The sequence below is a fragment of the Parastagonospora nodorum genome, assembly GCF_000146915.1.
Source record: "Parastagonospora nodorum SN15 chromosome Unknown scaffold_30, whole genome shotgun sequence".
In the NCBI taxonomy this organism is placed as follows: domain Eukaryota; kingdom Fungi; phylum Ascomycota; class Dothideomycetes; order Pleosporales; family Phaeosphaeriaceae; genus Parastagonospora; species Parastagonospora nodorum.
The window spans coordinates 9,433-28,800 of record NW_001884578.1 but is presented as its reverse complement, the minus strand read 5'-3'; the positions used below and the strand labels follow the sequence as shown (position 1 = coordinate 28,800).

Below are 19,368 nucleotides of genomic sequence, written 5' to 3'. Positions count from 1 at the left end.
TGCGATGAGGGAAGATGGAGTTTCACACGTGAGGCTACGTAGCGACATGTACTACATAACGAGCTATTATGAATATCGCGAGTCGTAGGAATTATTCTTAACCTTGACATTGTACCCAATACCCAACTTCTATCGCATACCCAATAGATTTGGACCTTTTGAAAACTTCGCTGAAGTATTTTTTCTACTGAAAGCAAACTTCACTCTTGCCAAATCACATTTCTCCACCATCCAAGTCGCCAAATCCACGGCCACACAATACATATCTCTTCAACAAACACACAATGCCACACAAAACATCCTCATTTTGCGCAAACTGGGCCGCGGATGCCTTTGAAAAGCTGCAACAAGAGAACGGCCAAGGCATTGAAGGGATAATCAATGCAGCTTGGGCCATCACACTCTGGTGCTACTCTGGCGACGGGGACTTCTCCTTCCCATCGGTGAGAAATCGCACTCAGAGCAGATGCACCGCTTCGATAAGTGGTATGTCGAACATCGCCTCTTTAGTTCAGTCCATGGGGGATAGAACAGTGGAGGAGGTAAGTAATGAACCCGCTGTACAGTTAGGCCCAAACTCAAAGCAAAACCCCTTGTCGAACACAGTTGCTGTGTTTGCATCATCAGAAGACGCGATGAACTATGTCACCGTCGTCTTGAAATCTTACCTCACAGGACTTGCATGTACTATTACAACCGGCCAAATTGCGTGCACTTTACACTATAGCGAGCAAGCCATCGACTCCAAGACAGCTGATAGAATTGCCGCAACCTTTTCCCACATCATAGACTTGATCATAGCCGGCGCGGACACTACGCTGAACTCGGTTGATATTGTCAGTGAAAATGACATGAGAGAGGTATGTTTGTGGACACGTCATCCTGCGGCTAATGTGCTGATTTTCGATCACTTTTGTAGCTCTGGAGCTGGAATCATGCCCAAGCTCCCGATACCGTGTACAACTGTGCCCAGACGCTGTTTCAGAACCAAGTCAGAAAACAACCGAGAGCGATGGCCATTGATGCATTTGATGGCTCCTTTACATATGAAGAGCTAGATCGATGCTCTGATCGTATTGCGCACTATCTTGTATCGATGGAAATCGGCCCGGAATCCATGGTGGCGCTCTGCTTTGAGAAATCACGTTGGGCCATCGTTGCCTTGATGGGAGTCGTCAAAGCAGGAGGCGCCTCTGTCTTCATCGACCCTTCCAACCCCAGATCTCGCCGCGAAGAGATCTTGAAGCAAATCCCCAACACTGAATTTGTCCTCACCGACAAACACCACGAAAAGTCGTGGCGGCAGATGGGCATCCGACCCATTGTCATCTGTGACGAGCTGGTCAAGGGCCTCCGAGAGTTTGGAATCACGCCACGCACTGGCGTCTGCCCAGATAACCTTCTCTACATCATCTTCACTTCTGGAAGTACCGGTATCCCCAAGGCATGTCAGATAACTCACAGTGCTTTTCTCTCAGGAGCACTGCAGCACGCGGCCAAATCGAATCTTGGCCCTCGTAGCCGGGTATTGCAACTGGCATCGTACAGCTTCGATGTCAGCGTACTGGAGATAATTACCTCGCTGATTTCGGGGGCGTGTGTCTGCACCCCTGGCAACGACGCCATGGTAAGAGGCCTGGCAGATGTCATCAATCAATACCAGATCACGTGGACATTCCTCACCCCCTCGCTCGTGAGCCTCATCAAGCCCGACGAGGTGCCTACCCTCAAGACTTTGATCCTAGGGGGCGAATTGCTCCACAAGTCGGCAATTCAAACCTGGGCACCTCGACTTCAACTTGTAAATGGTAAGAATTAAGTCCCCAAAACGCAATCCAAGAGTTGATTCTGATCTTGACTTCCTCTTACAGGTTACGGGCCATCGGAATGCTCCATTGCAGCTGCTGGTGATCCTCGATTGGATCCAGATAGCGATCCCGCCAATATAGGGCGAGCGATAGGAGGTCTCGGCTGGATCGTGCAGGCGGATGACCACGACCGGCTTGTACCCATCGGAGCAGTGGGCGAACTCTTGATCTCTGGCCCGATTCTCGCGCGAGGATACCTTAATAACCCTGAGAAGACTTCTGAGGTCTTCATTAAAAATCCAACCTGGACCAAAGGCGCATTCGGGCCAGCTGCTAACTTTCGTCGTTTCTACAAAACAGGCGATCTCGCTCGGTTCAACTCCGACGGCACCATCCAATTCATCGGACGCAAAGATACACAGGTCAAACTTCGAGGTTTGCGTATCGAACTGGGCGAGATTGAGCATCATATTGCCCGAAACCCATGCATCAACCATGTCGCTGTGCATCTTCCCAAGCAAGGGCCTTGTAGTGACAAGCTCGTGGCAGTCGTATCCCTCAAGAGCTTTTCAAAAACATCGCAACCCGGGAACTCCAAATCGGCCATCAGTCTGGTCAACAAGGCGGAGGCAAAGGCCCAGCTCGATGCGGTCAAGAATCACGTGACCGGAAACGTGCCTGAGTATATGATTCCCAGCCTTTTCATCGCCATCGAAGCCTGGCCACTCCTCACCTCAGCTAAGCTTGACCGCAAAAGGATGCAGAAGTGGCTACAGGAGATGGAGGTGGAGACGTACCACGGAATCATTGGACTTGCCACCCCCCAAAATGCCACTGGAGACCAACAGGCTGCCCAAGTAAAGGCGAGGCTCACCGATATTTTGAGCCGTATTCTCAATATTCCAGCCGACGTCATCCCAGATGACAAGTCTTTCCTTGGCTTGGGAGGAGACAGCATTACGGCTATGCAGGTCATGTCTCAATGCCGAAGCCACGGCATCTCTCTCACTGTTCGAGATATCCTGCGCAGCAAGGACCTCGATGAGCTGGCGGTTAGTGCCAAAAGCTCTTCCACTGTGTCCGATATAACCAGCACCGAGGAGAAGTTTGATCATCCGTTCCAGCTTTCCCCTGTTCAACGCATGTACGCCAGAAAGCTGCGCCCCGATCACGAGGAGATGCCCGAAGTACATTTCAACCAGAGCTTCTGGCTCCGTATTACCAAGAACACCCCCCGCGCCGTGGTACGGGCAGGTCTAGACGCCATCGTGTCGAGGCACTCCATGTTGCGCTGCCGTTTCCACCGGGACGCTTCGGGAAACTGGTCACAGAAGACATGGGCTCGTGCTGAAGGAGCTTACCGGTTCAAGTGCCACACACTGCGGTCTATCGAGGATGCCGGCGTCGTTGCGACCATTGCACAGAGAACACTGGGTCTTGCGGGTCCTGTCTTCTCGGTCGATCTTTTGCAATTGGGGCAAGAACAGTTCCTCTTCATGGTTGCTCACCACGCCGTTATCGACTGGGTTTCGTGGCGTATCCTCATTCGCGATCTGGAAGTGTACATCGGTACGGGCGCCATAGGAGCAGTGAAGCCTCTACCTTTTCAGAATTGGATCAATATGCAAGCTGAACACGAAGCCGAAAACGGCGCGCCGGAGAAGACGCTGCCTTTCAAGGTCCCACCGCCGAATTTTGCATACTGGGATATCGATGCAAGTAGCAACATCATCGCCGAAACTACAGAGCAGACCTTCCGACTAAACAAGGAAACGACGGCTTCGCTTCTAGGCGACCGGCCGCACAAGGCCTTGCGTACCGAGACTTTGGATTTTCTACTCAGCGCCCTGTTCTCCTCTTTTGGCCGTATTTTCTCCGACCGCGACTTACCTACCATATTCCGCGAGGGTCACGGTCGGGAACCCTGGGACGCATCCTTGGATGTCGCAGGCACGGTGGGTTGGTTTACCACCATGTATCCTCTGGCCATCGAAGCGAGCCCGTCGGAGGACGTTATGAGTATGCTCAGGAAAGTCAAAGACGTGCGTCACCAGGTCCCAGACAACGGCCGTCCGTACTTCGCATCGCGTTTCCACAACGAGCGAGCTGCCGAATTATTCAAGGACCACGACCTGATTGAGATTTCATTCGACTACCTAGGCCAGTTCCAGACCCTCGAGCGGCCCGACGCTACTCTACGCGTAGAGCCCCGGCTTGATTTCATGCCACAGTCGGACGATATGGGTAAGAACCTGGACAGACTTTCGCTCATTGAAATTACTGCCGAAGTCATCGAGGGCCAGATGCAGTACACGTTTGTGTACAATAAGCACATGAAGTTTCAAGATCGAATCCTCGCTTGGGTTGAAACCAGCAAAAACACCCTCGATGCTCTTATTTTGAATACCATGAAAGCACAGCCAAGTTGCACCCTTTCCGGATTTCCCGCTTTTACCATTGTCATATGACGGCCTGGACAAGCTGGTGAAGAACCGTCTGCCACGAGCCGGAATCACCAACATGGCTGCGGTAGAAGACATCTACCCTTGCTCCTCGATGCAACAGGGCCTGCTCGTTAGCCAGAGCCTCTCCGACACTTCAGTGTATGAATACTGCCACGTCATGGAAGTCCGACCTGGTGGTAGCGGCGCGACAATCGATGCTGAGCGGTTTGCGGAGGCATGGGCAAAGGTGGTTCAGCGTCATTCTTCACTCCGAACAGTCTTTCTCGAGAGCGCCCAGAGTGGCCTCTACGATCAAGTTGTTGTCAAGGCGACATCAAGCAACACGACAATTGTGCGATGCAGCAATGAAGATGTTGACAGCATCTTCCAACAATCCACAGCTGTAGCTCTGAACGACAGGAACCCGCCTCATCGCCTCACAATTTGCGCCGTGGCGGATGATAAACTCGTGTGTCAGCTACAAATCAACCACGCTATTGTGGATGGCGGCTCCATTGCAAACATATTTCGTGATTTGTCGCTAGCCTACCGAGGAAATCTTCCGGACGACTCTGGCTTCAGGTTCGGCGAATACATTGGATACATTCAGCGCATGGATGCGTCAACGTCTCTTGGCTTCTGGACTGAGCACTTACGCGGTGTTCTCCCATCCATTGTTCCCCAACTAGCCCCCCTTGAGCAACCGGTTGGCGAGGACAAGCTTGAGACGTTTGAAATGAACATGAGTCTTTCGCCATCCTCCATTCAAGCCTTTTGCGAGCGCATGAGTGTCACGCCTGTCAGTCTGTTCCAAGTGGCCTGGGCCATGGTGTTGAAGGTATATACCGAGTCTCCGGATGTTTGCTTTGGCTATCTATGCTCCGGACGAGATGCCCCCCTGCCAGGCATTGAAGACGGTGTTGGTGCTTTCCTAACCATGCTCGTATGTCGACTTAATCTGGCCAACGACATGTCACTTGGTAGCGCTCTTCGGACGCTAGCTGATGATTTTGTCAAAAGCCTTCCACACCAACATGCTGGTCTGGACAAAATTCAGCACGCGTTGGGGATGAGCGGCAGTCCCTTGTTCAATACCCTTTTATCTTTCCACCGCAATGAGCACGAGAAGCAGCAAATGGACGAGGATGGGATTCTCATACAAAGCCTCTCTGTTCAGGACCCCACCGAGTACCCCCTTAGCTTGGAAATTGGTTTTTCCAAAGACAAACTCACGGCATGCATGCAGCACTCGATTGCTCATTTATCCTCGGGTCAGGCTCGGAGCATTGCCAACACATTCGATCAGGCGCTCCTAAACATTGTCACCAACCCCGACGAGACTGTTGGAGGAGCTGACCTCGTCGGAACATACGACATTGACAAGTTCACCGAGTTCAATGCAACCAATATGGCTTTCTCAGACCGTCTAATGTTTAGTTCCATTGAGGAACATGCGCGATCCCAACCTGATGCTGAGGCCATCTCGTCCTGGGATGGCACCTGGACCTACAAGGCATTGGATGAGGAATCAACGCGGATTGCCCACCATCTCCGCAGCTTGGGTGTAGGCCCCGAAATTATCGTACCTCACTGCTTCTACAAGTCTGCCTGGGCCGCCATCACCATGTTGGCCATCTCCAAGGCGGGTGGCGCCTTTGTTGGTCTTGATCCTGCTCATCCACGTGATCGTCTGGTTGATCTCATGGCAGAGGTGAAGGCTACAATCATCTGCGTCTCGCCTGATACAGAGCCAATGTTCAAAGACATGGAGAATATCCAGCTTGTTGTAATTGAGCCGTCCTTTGTGGACAGCCTGCTTTTGAAAGCTGGGTCGCCTTGTCTGGAGCTCAAACCCGACAATCTAGCCTGCATCATTCTCACCTCAGGAACCACCGGGAGGCCCAAGACTATCGCCATTGAACACCGCTCCATGTCGACCATGTCGGATCTCATCGGGCCTCGGCTCGACATGAACAAGAGCTCGAGAGTCTTCAACTTTGCCTCGTTTACCTATGATATCTCCACCCACGATATTTTCGTCACGTGGCAAAGGGGTGGTTGTGTCTGCATGCCCTCTGAGGAAGAGCGAGTGAACGACGTTGCTGCCGCCATACGCCGTTTGCGGGCCAACTGGGTTAGTATGACCAACACTGTCCTCAGTCTCCTTCGGCCTGAGCAAGTGCCGTCCCTCAAGTTCATCATCACTGGAGGCGAGCCCGTGGCCAAAGAAACCGTCGAAACCTGGGTGAATGCGGGAGGGGTTAAGATGGTCCTTGGCTGTGGTCCCGCCGAAACGACCATTACCATGTCTGTCAGTGCACCGATCAACTCCAACTCGCACCATCGTAACATCGGGCGGACGTACGGTGGCAGAACCTGGATTGTGGATGTGAACGATCACAACAAGCTTCTCCCTCTTGGCGCAGCTGGCGAAGTTCTGATAGAAGGACCGCAGCTTGCCCGATGTTATCTGGGCAACCCTGAGAAGACAGCCGAGTCTTTCATCTTCAACCCCAAGTGGACCCAGGCTATGGATATAAATGGCGAGACCCGCCGATTTTACAAGTCTGGCGACATATGCAGGTGGAACAGCGATGGCAGCATGAGTATCGTCGGCCGGAAGGACACGCAGGTTAAGATCAATGGCCGGCGTGTGGAACTTGGCGAGATTAGCTACCAAGTGGGGTCTTGTCTGGGCAACAGCCAGGTGAAGGTTGTGGTTGACGCCATGGCGCTTCCCGGGCTCGATACACGCGGCCTGACACTTGTTGCTTTTCTACAATATCCGTCCGATTCTCCAATACAAACGATGGCCGATTCGCCGTTGTTGATGCCAGCCAGCGACGAGATGGTGCTTGGCCATGTCGAACTCCAGGAAAGACTCGCAAGTCGTCTGCCGCAATACATGGTGCCTTCCATGTACGTGCCCATCGCATCTGTACCGCGCACCCCAAATGGGAAACTTGATCGCCGGAGAATGCACAAAGCCATCGAAAGCCTCTCCAAAAGCCAGGCTGCTCGTTATTCACTCGTCGACACGGCAAAGAAAGCGCCTCAAACTGATACGGAGGCCCTGCTTCACAACCTCTGGTGCAGTGTCTTGACCATGGCTCCCGAAGCTATTGGCACCAACGATAGCTTTTTCCGCCTGGGTGGTGACTCAGTCTGCGCCATCAAGCTTGTTGCGGCTGCCCGTGAACAGGGCATGTCACTCAGCGTGCCCTTGATCTTCAAGTCGCCCAGACTATCAGAAATGGCGCTTGCTATGTCCAAAGTCCAGGAAAGTGGAGAAAACACTGACACTGTCGTCGAAGACAGACCTTTTGATTTGCTGCCACCTGGAATGTCTACATCTATAGAGCAGATACGGGCAGAAGTAGCTGAACAATGTAACATTGCGGCTTCTAGTATCGTGGATCTCTATCCCTGCACGCCCTTCCAAGAAGCTCTCGTGGGTCTTTCGGCTCGACTTGGTGGCGGCGCCTACATGGCCCAGAAAGTGTTCCGTTTTACCGAAAAGGACTTCAACAAACATCAATTTCGATTGGCGTGGAGATCGGTGGTGGCGTCCGAGCCCATTCTTCGCACGCGCATTGTTTCCACCAAAGATGCGGGAACCCTACAAGCCGTCACTGACCAAGAAATTGATTGGGTGGAGACGGAGCAAGAACTCGAAAGCTACCTTGAAAGTGATCTCAAGGTCCCTACAACCTACGGGTCTCCCATGATCCGCTTGGCTTTTGTGAACAACATTGAAGCCCGATATTTCGTTTGGTCCGCCCATCATGCAGTCTATGATGCCTGGAGCGCGGCCATGACCGTCGCGCATATCCGCGGAGCCTTGACCGGACAGGATGTTCCTAAATCCATTCCATACAAGCATTTCATTCGACACCTTGGTCAGACCAGCAGCGAGTCGCACGATGCATTCTGGGACTCGCAGTTTCCAGTGACCAAGGCAACCCCCATGGGATACCCACCAACGCCTGTGGATTATAAGCCTACTGTTCATGGTGTGGTCAAGACCATCCTGAAGACCAAGGTCACGGGCCAAGGAACGGTCACTGCTCCCACCCTCTTCCGCGCCGCATGGACTGTCACTCTTTCGCAATACAGCGGCAGCGATGACGTCATTTTCGCAGCTGCGCTGTCTGGCCGCACGGTGCCGGTTACCGGAATTGCTAGCATGCATGGCCCGACACTGGCCACTGTCCCCGTTAGAGTCGATCTTCTGGACATGACCGGAGCTGGATCCACCGTTCAACAATATCTGGATCAGCTTCAGACACAGACAACAGAAATGATGCCATACGAGCAGACAGGACTATATAAAATCCGGAGGATCAGCGAATCGACGCGAGCCGCTGTAGACAGTATCGGTAGTCTACTCGTGATCCAAGCCAATTCTTCAGAAGATGCAGTTCAAGACTTCAATGGCATGGAATCAGTCTCTCTTGCGCTCGACAATTTCGACAGCTATCCCTTAGTCATGATTTGCGACACAGACAGCACTGGATGCGTCACCGTCGAGGCCAGACACGATGTTTCCATGATATCTGAACAACAGACGCATCGTATGGTGAAGCATTATGCCTTTGTTCTGGAGCAGCTCTGCAGCAGGCGGCATGCGCAGCTCACTGAAGTAGTCAAGACGGTACTGCCCAGCAGTGACGATGTACATGAGATAATGGGCTGGAATGGAGCTCTGCCAGAAGCCAGCAAGAGGTGTATTCACCACGTTGTGGCCGCTCGAGCCAAAGAGTCACCACTAGCTCAGGCGGTTTGCGCTTGGGATGGCAACTTCAGTTACGAGGAGCTGGGGCAAGCGAGCGACAAACTTGCAGCTCATCTCCAGGGATTTGGCATTCACGTCGAAAGCAAGGTCGCAATTTGCGTAGAAAAGTCCAGGTGGCATGTCGTTGCCATGATGGCCGTGCTCAAGGCTGGAGGAGCATACACGAATCTTAACCCAGCTTACCCGGCGTCAATGCTTCAGCATGTTATCGATGAGCTTCAAGCTACAACTATCATCTGCTCTCCCCAGCTGGCCGACCTCTTACCCAGCACTCCCAACATGGTCATTCTCGATAATGATTTCATTGAGCGTCTGCCGATCCCACTCTCTCCTGTCATGTCGGCCATCAGCCCGAGGAACTCTGCTATGGTTGTCTTCACATCCGGCTCGACCGGGAAGCCCAAGGGCGTTGTGATTGAACACGGCCAGTTCAGCAGCATGGAACGGTATCAAAGCCCGCAGCTCGGAATTCAACAATCGACGCGCACACTGCAGTTTGCAGCGCATTGGTTCGACATCTCCAACTTTGATGCGTTCAACACTCTGATGAGGGGCGGTTGCTTGTGCATCCCTTCTGAGTCGGAGCGGCTGGACAACCTCTCTGCCGCAATCAACAAGTACGGGGTGAATTGGGCCACCATGGTCCCCACGGCCGCGGTTGCTTTGGATCCTGACGAAGTGCCCAACTTGAAGCATCTCTCGCTGGGCGGGGAGCCAATTCGTCCCGACCTTCATGCCCGCTGGAGTAGCCGCGTTCATCTGATCAACTCGTACGGTCCCGCCGAATGCAGCGTTCTCGCCATGCTCGGGAAACTGACCACCGACGCCTCGCCCCAGAATATTGGCTTCGGTGTGGGGTGTCGCACCTGGATCACCGACATGCACAACCACGACCGCTTACTCCCAGTTGGTTGCGTGGGTGAGCTATGCGTGGAGGGCCCGATTGTAGCGAGGGGCTATCTCTACAGGCCCGACTTGACTGCACAAGCATTCATCACTGATCCCGGATTTGCCAGCCAACTCAGCCTCCCAATGGGCACGCGCATCTACAAGACTGGCGATCTAGTGAGGTATGGTACTGATGGCAGTTTGATTTACGTTGGGCGCAACGATTCCCAGGTCAAGATTCACGGCCGAAGAATCGAGTGCGGCGAAGTCGAACACCACATGATGCGAAACAGCCTTCCCGGCCACACGGTTGCAGTAGAAAAGATGTACGAAGGAGACAGTTCGGAGAAGCCGGTCTTGGCTGCCTTCATCTGTCTGCAGGCTGCTGACCCCACTGATACCGCAAAACAAGTCGCGAGAGTCAAACCTTTGGATGCAGATACCCGGCGTCACGTGGCTCATCTCCGAGAGCAACTTGGAATCAGCGTCCCGTCTTACATGGTTCCATCACTCTTCATAACTCTGGACAAGATGCCAGTCACGCAGACGGGAAAGAGTGACCGCAAGGCTCTTCGATCACTGGGTGCGCAGCTTACACCGGAGGAGCTGCTGCAGTATCGCATGGCGGACGGAGCTGGAGATGAAGGAAACGATGTCTTCGCTCCGGCCTGCTCCACGCCATCAGAGCTTCAACTCCAACTTCTCTGGGCGCAGATTCTCGACATCTCCGCTGATTCCATCAGGTCCCACGACCACTTTATTCAGAAGGGAGGCGACTCGGTTCGCGCCATTAGCATTGTCACAGCTGTCCGTCAAACGCTCGGTAAAGCTCTGACCGTGACAGACATCTTCCGTCACCCGCGACTGAAGGACATGGCGACGATCCTGGATGCACAAGACAACAGCAATGCAATGACCGGAAACGCTGCCGCTTCGGAAGAAGAAGGAGAAGAAGAAGTGAAAGAAGAAGAGGCAGCAGAGCTTGCCCCATTCGCACTGCTGGATGGGGAAGAGGAGGAAAGAAACAACATCTTGGATCACGCATCGGAACAGTGCAATGTCTCTAAAGAAAAGATTGAGGACATCTACCCGTGCACGCCACTCCAGGAGGGGCTCATGGCCATTTCGACCTACACCCCAGGCGCTTACGTGGCGACGCGCGTCTTCAGTATTCCAGAGGCCATCAATTTGGGAGATTTCAAGGCCGCGTGGGCCCGAGCCATGGAAATCTTTCCCATTCTTCGCACCCGCATCATCCCAGTTTTGAATAATGACCTATCTTCGGAACCCGTAACATCATCTCTGCAAGTTGTGTTGAAGGAACAAGTCATCGAGTGGGACGAGATACGAAGCTCAGTCAAGACGTATCTGGCACAAAACGACAGTTTCCGTTCTCGCGCCATCGAGTATGGCCAACCGCTCTCTGCCTATGCGCTTTCCCAGCGTTCGCGTCGATTCGTGTGGTCCATCCATCATGCTCTATATGATGGCGTCAGCACTTCGAGAGTGCTCCACGTCGTTCAGAGGCTATGTAGGGGTGATCCGGTGCCTGCATCTTTTCCAGGCTTCAACCGCTTCCTCCTCCATCTCAGCAAGACCGATGCCACCAAGTCGGATCAATTCTGGCGTCAGGAGTTGGGCGGAGGGGCACCGGCTAGCTTCCCTCGCCTTCCGTACTCTACCTACCAGGCCCAACCCGATTCCGAGTTCATCTTCTCTTTTAATCTGGCGCATGCTAAGAAAAGGTCTGGGATCCTGAAGTCGACGTTGATGAGGTCGGCATGGGCTCTTTTGTCAGCAAGGTACATGGAAAGTGACGACATCGTCTTTGGCGAAACACTTTCAGGTCGCAACAGCGCGGTGGCCAGAGTCGAAGACTTTGTCGGCCCTACCATTACAACTGTTCCTGTGCGAGTCAAGCTTGATGGAAAACTCACAGTTGCGCAGTACTTACAACGCATTCAAGACGGTTCGATCTCTAAGACCCCCTTCCAACATGTCGGACTTCAAGCGCTGCGGAAACTTGGACCCGAGGTGCGGGCGTCTCTGCAGTTCAACAATCTCTTCGAGATATTCTCTCAACAACAAGAGGACGGCGATGCCACTGACCGTAGTAGTGGCGAGTCTCTAATGGAGATCAAGGACAGCACTTTGGTGACGGGCTTCTTCAACTCGTACGCGATTTTCGTCGAGTGCATCCTACAGAGGGACGATGGGGTTCAAATTGAAGTGCGTTATGACAAAAGCGTCATTTCTGCTTGGCAGGTGGAGAGAATGTGCGGCCACTTTGAGCAAATCACCGCCCAGCTTTGTGTCCCGGAAACCCGACTCTTGGATGATGTTGACATGGCCGGCCCAGAAGATATGGCTTTAATGAACAGGTGGAATGAAGATGGCCAGTGGGAGTCGGTCGACTCGACAGTTCATGATCTATTTGCTGATCAAGTGCGCACACAACCACATGCGACAGCCATCTCGGGATGGGACGGTGAATTCACGTACGAGGAGCTTGATGCTGCTTCTACCATCGTAGCCGAGACTCTGGTGTCGTTATGGAATGTCCAGTCTGAGGATATCGTGCCGCTGTGCTTCGAAAAGTCGAAATGGACCATTGTAGCAGCTTTGGGTGTGCTCAAGGCAGGAGGTGCCGTCACTCAGTTGGGCATTTCCCACCCCATGGCGCGAAAATTGGAGGTGTTGCAAGACACCAAGGCACGCTTCATCATCGCATCTCCAGAGCAAGCCAGTCTGTTCAATGGCACATTGAACGATGAGCAGATTTTGATCATTGGCGAGCAACAGGTCCAGAAACTTGGCGAACACATACAGAACTTCTCGACGCCTCTTCCACAGGTCATGCCCAACAATACAGCCTACGTCCTATTCACCTCGGGCAGCACTGGTCGATCCAAAGGCATCGTCGTCGAGCATCGCAACCTCTGCACCAGCTCCCGCGCTCACGGTACTGAATTCGGCATCAATTCTGGCACCCGGGTCATGCAGCTTGGAGCCTATACGTTTGACATCAGCTGCGCCGACATCTTCACCACGCTACAGCGCGGAGGGACCGTCTGCATTCCATCAGAAGATGAGCGAGTCAACGACATCGCTGGTGCCATTGAAAAATACCAAGCAAACTGGATGTTCACGACGCCTACCGTAGCACAGATGCTCATTCCCGAGTCGGTTCCCTCGCTTCGGACTTTAGTCTTGGGCGGAGAGGCGCCGAACAGAGACAATGTGGAGACGTGGTCCGAGAAGGTCAAACTTTTACTTATCTGGGGACCTGCAGAGACGACCATTTACGCGTCTGCGAACCCGCCGGCTACCCTAGAGTGTGATCCAGCCCGACTTGGACGACCACTGGGATGCAAGCTATGGCTTTGCCATGCCGAAGACTACAACAGGATAGCGCCTCTTGGATGCGTTGGTGAAATAGTGGTGGAGGGCCCCACTGTGTCTCGAGGGTACTTGAACGACAAAGCGAAAACAGCTGACGCCTTCATTGAGGATCCTCACTGGGCACTAGCTCAGAACAAGAACAACAAAAACAAGAGCGGAATCCCACGTCGAATGTACAAGACTGGCGATTTGGCCCGGTATGACGAAGACGGTGTTTTGCGGTACGTCGGCCGCAAGGACAACCAAGTCAAACTGCACGGACAGCGGCTGGAACTTGAAGAAGTAGAACACCATATCATGGCTCATTCGACAGTGCGCCACGCCGTAACGCATATCCCTCGCATAGGGCCCCTCAAAGACAAGCTCGTGGCGGTCTTGACCTTCCACGGTGTTTCTCCTTTGTCTTCCAGCTCGGACGACAACACAGGCGAGATAATGCCACTGAAAAGCGACACCATGGCTGGAATCGACATGGCCGACATTAGGCAGGGCCTAGTAGATGGTCTCCCATCATACATGGTGCCTTCAGTTTGGATCGGTGTTGAGGCTATTCCTCTCAATGGCAACAGTAAGATTGATCGGAAAAGGATGAAAGAGTGGTTCGAGACAATGGACCATGAGCTCTACGAAAAATTCATGCTAGGAGGCGCATCCAGTGACGAGGACCGAGATAAAGAAGCATCGACGCCGCAAGAGGCTGTGGTCCAAGGCTTGGTCCGTCGTGTGTTGAACAACCCTAGTGCCGGTCTTACACGCTCCTTTCTCAGCTTGGGCGGCGACTCCATCACTGCCATGCAGTTACGCACCCAGGCTCGCACTAAAGGCCTTGAGTTGACTGTGCAGGATATCCTCAAGTCAAAGAGCTTGGAGATTCTCGCTGCTGCTGCAAAGCCCATTGGTACCAGCCGTTTCCCTTCGGCAGCAATCGTGCAACAGGAACAAGCAGAGAAGGGCCGTCACTCATTCGGCCTATCTCCGATTCAAAAACTCTTCTTCGACTCCATGACCGGGCATCCGTCCGCACTGCACTCCTTTGATCAGAGCTTCCTCTTCCAGATCAATCAAAAGGTCGATGTTGCCGCTTTGCGATGGGCTCTCGAAACGATAGTAAGCCGCCATGCAATGTTGCGGGCCAGGTTCAGAAAGAGTCCCGGTGGGCAATGGTCGCAGAGCATCGGCTGTGCGGGCATGAGCGATTCTTTTGGCTTTTCTGTCAAAGAGGTCGAAAGTTCTGATCAGGTTGAGCGAATATTGATGGAGGAAGCTGATGGCAGGTTCGACATCGAGCAAGGGCCCATGTTCGTCGGTCACTTGTTTGAAGTTTCCGGATCGCAGGAGAAACAGCTGTTGTTTCTTGGAGCGCATCATTTGGTCGTGGACCTCGTATCTTGGCGCATCATCTTGAACGACCTCCAAGAGCTCTTGTTCAACGGCAAACTATCAGCAACCGAGTCACCACCCTCTTTCCAGACATGGCTGCAGATGCAGGAGCAATACGCCTCATCCCTGAACATACACGAAGTTCTGCCTTACAGTGCTGCAGTGCCCGCAACCGACCTTGCTTATTGGGGTATAAAGGGCCAATCCAATACGTATGGCGCCATGATCGAGAAGGGCTTTGTTCTGAACGAGCTGGTCACTTCGAAGCTTTTTGGCTCAAGCAACAGAGCTCTGAATACGGAGCCAGTCGATATAATGCTGGCTGCACTTATGACGGCTTTCCGGACTGTCTTTTCAGAGCGTCCGATACCTGCCATCTACTCTGAGGGCCATGGACGCGAATCCTGGGACACGAGCATCGACCCGAACGGAACGGTGGGTTGGTTCACGACAATGAGTCCCGTCTATCTCGCTTCGCTATCAAACGATCTCAAGGAGAATGTGCGGTTGACGAAAGATATTCGCCGCAGCATTCCAGGAAATGGCATGCCTCACTTTAGCTCCCGTTTCCTGGCTCCTGAGGGTGAGGAGAGATTTGGAAGCTCTGCGCCGGTCGAGTTGCTTTTCAACTATGCCGGCAAGTACCAGCAATTGGAGACTGAAGACGCATTGTTCACCGCAATCGACAACCAAGTCTGCCGACCTGGTAGCTCAGTTGAGCGGTTTGCCCTGTTCGACATCTCAGCCGCTGTACGCCATGAACAGGCCCGCATCACTATCAACTACAACGCGAACATGCAACACCAGGATCGCATTTTGCAGTGGGTGGCCACTGCTGAGACAATGCTGAAGCAGGCGGCCGAGGTTCTGGATAGCAATGGCCCTCGGATTTCCACCATCAGCGATTTCCCACAGCTTCAACGCCATCTAGACCGTGAGAAACTGGCTGCGATTGAGGAGCTTCTCTTGAAGTCTTCGATTCCAATGGACAATGTGCTCGATATGTACCCATGCACGGCAATGCAACACCACATGCTGGCGGCTCAAGAGCAGCAGCACCTCGGTCAAGGAGGGCGAGACGGTCTCTTTGAGGTCGACATTTCGCATTACATCAAAGGAAAAGTCGACATGGAACGCCTGAAGACAGCCTGGCAGAAAGTGGTAGACCATCATTCGATTCTGCGAACCGTCTTCCTGCCAATGCCCGGAGACAACCACAGTTATTTTCAAGTTCTCCTTTCCAAATACGACGCGCAAAGACCGGTCATCTCATGCGTTGACGAGGAAGATCTCGTAGCGCGTTTGAGGGGCTTCAAATCAGTTAACTACAGTGTCAATAGTGGAGACAAGGCTCGACCACACCAACAATTTACCCTGTTTACCGCCTCCAGTAGGGTTCGTACGCTGGTCGCTTGCAAACTGGAAATCAGCCATGCACTCAACGATGGCATTTCCACTGGCATTCTCTTCCGGGACTTGGATATTGCGTACCGCGGCCAGCAGCTCAAATTCGTCTCAAAGGCGTCAGAGTTTGGGGATTACGTCCTCTGGTCTGAAAAGTTGAAGACACAAGAATCCGTCAAATATTGGCGAGACATTATGGATCAAGGCAACAGCACATCGACCACCACTCCTAGACTAGGGAGAGTCTCAGGATATCGCAAGCCCACGAGGAAATCGCTCGAAATCTGCCTAGATCGTGCTTTGGTCGCCATACTCCCACATTTCACACGTCAGCAAGGCGTTACGCTGGCTACCTTCTTCCAAACCGTTTGGGGTTTAGTTCTTCAATCCACTGCATCGCCATCTTCATCATTGCCTGTTGGTAAATGGAGCAGCAGCTCATCGACTGCCGCCAAAACGACTCATCCATTGTCGCCCTTTTTCGGATACATGACAGCAAACCGCGACGCCTTCCCAGGAGCCGAGGACATGGTCGGTCCGTTAACCAACATGTTATTGTGCCCCACCAACCTGGACGCCAGTATGCGAGTGGCTGATTTACTCAAGAAGAGACAGTCGCAGTACCTGGACGCTCTTCCACAACAATTTGGCCTCGAGCAGGCTGTCAAAGAAACCATGCATGAGCGCGGAGAAAACTGGGAAGGCAGATTGCCCAGAGGCCTGTGCAGCTCAGTCATGAGTCTGCAATATACTGACACGGACGACGAAAACATCCCCACCACCAACAACGAGACCAAAGATTCCAGACATACTGGTAACTCAATAACGAGGAGATCTGTATCGGACAACCATTACCAAACCACGAGTACTGGTCCTCAACTCCCAAACAGCGGCAGGAAAAGAAGCCTAGCCAGCGGTAGAAGCGTCAGCACACCACTCAGAGTTGGCAAGACTAGGACCAGCGATGTTCAATCCAAACATGAGAAGGGAGAAGATAATCTCGAGCTCCTACCACTGGAGTACGAGGACCCTAACGATTACGACATTAGTGTCGGCGTGCAGATTGCTACGACGCGCCGCAATGCCAACAGTCAAAACCACCAGCAATACCTACTTGGCAAGAACAGCCACGACACCAACACCAGCGTACAAATCAAAGCTCAGTTCGTCTACTGGACTGACGCTATCAGCGATGCGCGTGCAGCTTTCATCAAAAGGTCTTTTGAACGGTGCGCCGCCGAGTTGGTGGGCTCCCACTATGGGAACAGCGGATCGCCGTTGTCATCAACAGCTCTGACATCAACACACTCCTCTGTTCCAGCCTCTTCTGCTGGACTTCGTGTGTGGATGCTCATAAGGCGTGTGGGTATGGTATCCGCCTGAAGGAAGGGGGATTTTGAGTTTGCGCGAGGGAGCGAAAGGGCAGGGGACGATGGAGCACTGAAGGAGGCGAAGCTAATTGCGAAGAAGCAAGGGAGAGAGAGCAGACAAGGTAAAGAGGACAGATAATAGACGAGTAGTGTTTAGAGAAACTATATTTGGCAAGTTTTTCAAAGTAAAGCTGAATACTTAGCTACTTACAATATTATATATTAGAGATTTTATTAAATATCTTAAAAACATAGACTATACTATTTATAATACAACATATACCCTCCTGTGATGTACGCAGCAGTGAAACGCCGGTTACCTTAGCATGCGTGATAGCTGACGTCCTTTATAGCTGACTTGGGCCGCCCTAAACGAGATAGCTTAAGAGGAAACTACTTAGGATAAGACCTATTGAGATGACTCCGCGGAATAGTACTACTTGTTATAGCCCTACTCGTAATGGTGCTGCGCTTGATGGCAGTATAGAGATGAAAAGATAAGCCTATAACATATCGAGCGTTAGGTACAGCTAAAAGAGAAGCGCATTTATAGTAGTTGCAGGCTACGCCGCAAGTGCAGGAAGCGACTTATAGACTACGAACATTCGTTTCATTACTGTGATAAGGAGTCGCTCTCCTTCTTTGACAAACCTGTCCGACTTAGGCCCGTACAGGTACAGGGACTTCAGCAGGTGGACACGAGGCTGGTTGGGGAGGTCGAAAGGCAGGTTGTCCTTGATGCCGTCCTGTGCAGACTTCTTCTCTGCCCGACCGCGCTGGTGGTATTGCCGTCTCTCCTCCTTTTGCTGCTGGCGCTTCGATGTTTTGCCACCTTGGCTCGACATGACGTCAAATAATCGAGCGGGGCCTCGAGGCGAGCGCAATGCGAGGAAGGAGTAGAGTGTGGCGTTGTGGGCAAAGCGCGGGAACGTCGGTGGTGAGGAAGCGGCGATCGCGGGTGAGCGTCGGCGAGGGAGCCGCGAAGCTGATGGACGGTGTCAGAAGAACGCCTATGATGGCACGCTACTAGTGATCCTGCGATGCCTTGGGCCCTCGTCCTTCGTTTGGCGATAGGGTCGGTCGGTGCATTGGAGGGGAGCCGGGCGTCCACCACCGCGGCCCTCAATCGCGTCGCTCTGACAGCTGGGTAAGGAGCATGGACGCAATGCGAAGGCGCGCAGCCAGCGGTCATGTCGCAGCTCCAAGGCGGGGTTTGGTGGGCGGGAACAAACAAACACGACTGCGACCGATCGCGTCACTCTAACAGCCGGACCGTGCGGGCGCTGGGCAAGGAGCTTGGAAGCGATATTAAGGCGCGCAATCGGCAGAGGCATGGCCATGGGCGTGATCCTGGTCTCGAGCGTGATCGTGGTTGTGGTCGCGGGCGGTCGCATTCGTGGCGGCCATCGGCTTCGCGCGTTGGCTGGTGCCGCGGCTGCGGCCCCCAATCGCATCGCCCTGACAGCCGGGCCATGAAGGCGATGGGCAAGCAGCATGGACGCGATATGGCAGCGCGCAATCGGCGCGGAGATGCAGTTGCAGAAGATGTGGTCGTGAGATCGTAGCCCAAAAAAGTAAAGCCATATTATATGCGCGACGTTATTCAGTTATACTACGCCGACGCGCACGGTGTGTACTTTATGTAAAAGATGTAAGTTATTGGAACAAGGTCCCTTCAGTAGTATGACTACCATGGATAAGCGAATGAGAGGAGGGACAAGGCTGGGTTGCTGCAACGTATTCTATTGACTATCGTGTAGAGTGTCTCAGACTCACGCTGTTGTAATAGGTCCTATTGCCCACCGAGCAGCGCCTGCCACACTAGCATATTATGTGACTCCCAAGCACCTTCTTCCCTAGACTAAACTCGGATATTC

The 19,368-nt window shown here is 52.9% G+C and overlaps 2 protein-coding genes across 2 annotated transcripts; one reads left to right on the top strand and one right to left on the bottom strand.

Annotated features, from left to right (window-relative positions):
- Positions 1–284: 284 nt before the first annotated feature.
- SNOG_14098 (hypothetical protein) lies at positions 285–17,521 on the top strand (the record flags this gene model as incomplete). Its single annotated transcript, XM_001804243.1, has 7 exons — positions 285–486; positions 535–542; positions 567–860; positions 920–1,808; positions 1,872–4,122; positions 4,229–17,366; positions 17,390–17,521. 7 exons carry the CDS (start codon positions 285–287, stop codon positions 17,519–17,521), a joined length of 16,914 nt encoding a protein of 5,637 aa, XP_001804295.1.
- Positions 17,522–17,942: 421 nt separating this feature from the next.
- SNOG_14096 (hypothetical protein) lies at positions 17,943–18,336 on the bottom strand (the record flags this gene model as incomplete). The annotated part of the gene is made up of 2 exons (XM_001804242.1): positions 17,943–17,994; positions 18,143–18,336. 2 exons carry the CDS (start codon positions 18,334–18,336, stop codon positions 17,943–17,945), a joined length of 246 nt encoding a protein of 81 aa, XP_001804294.1.
- Between the last annotated feature and the right edge of the window lie 1,032 nt (positions 18,337–19,368).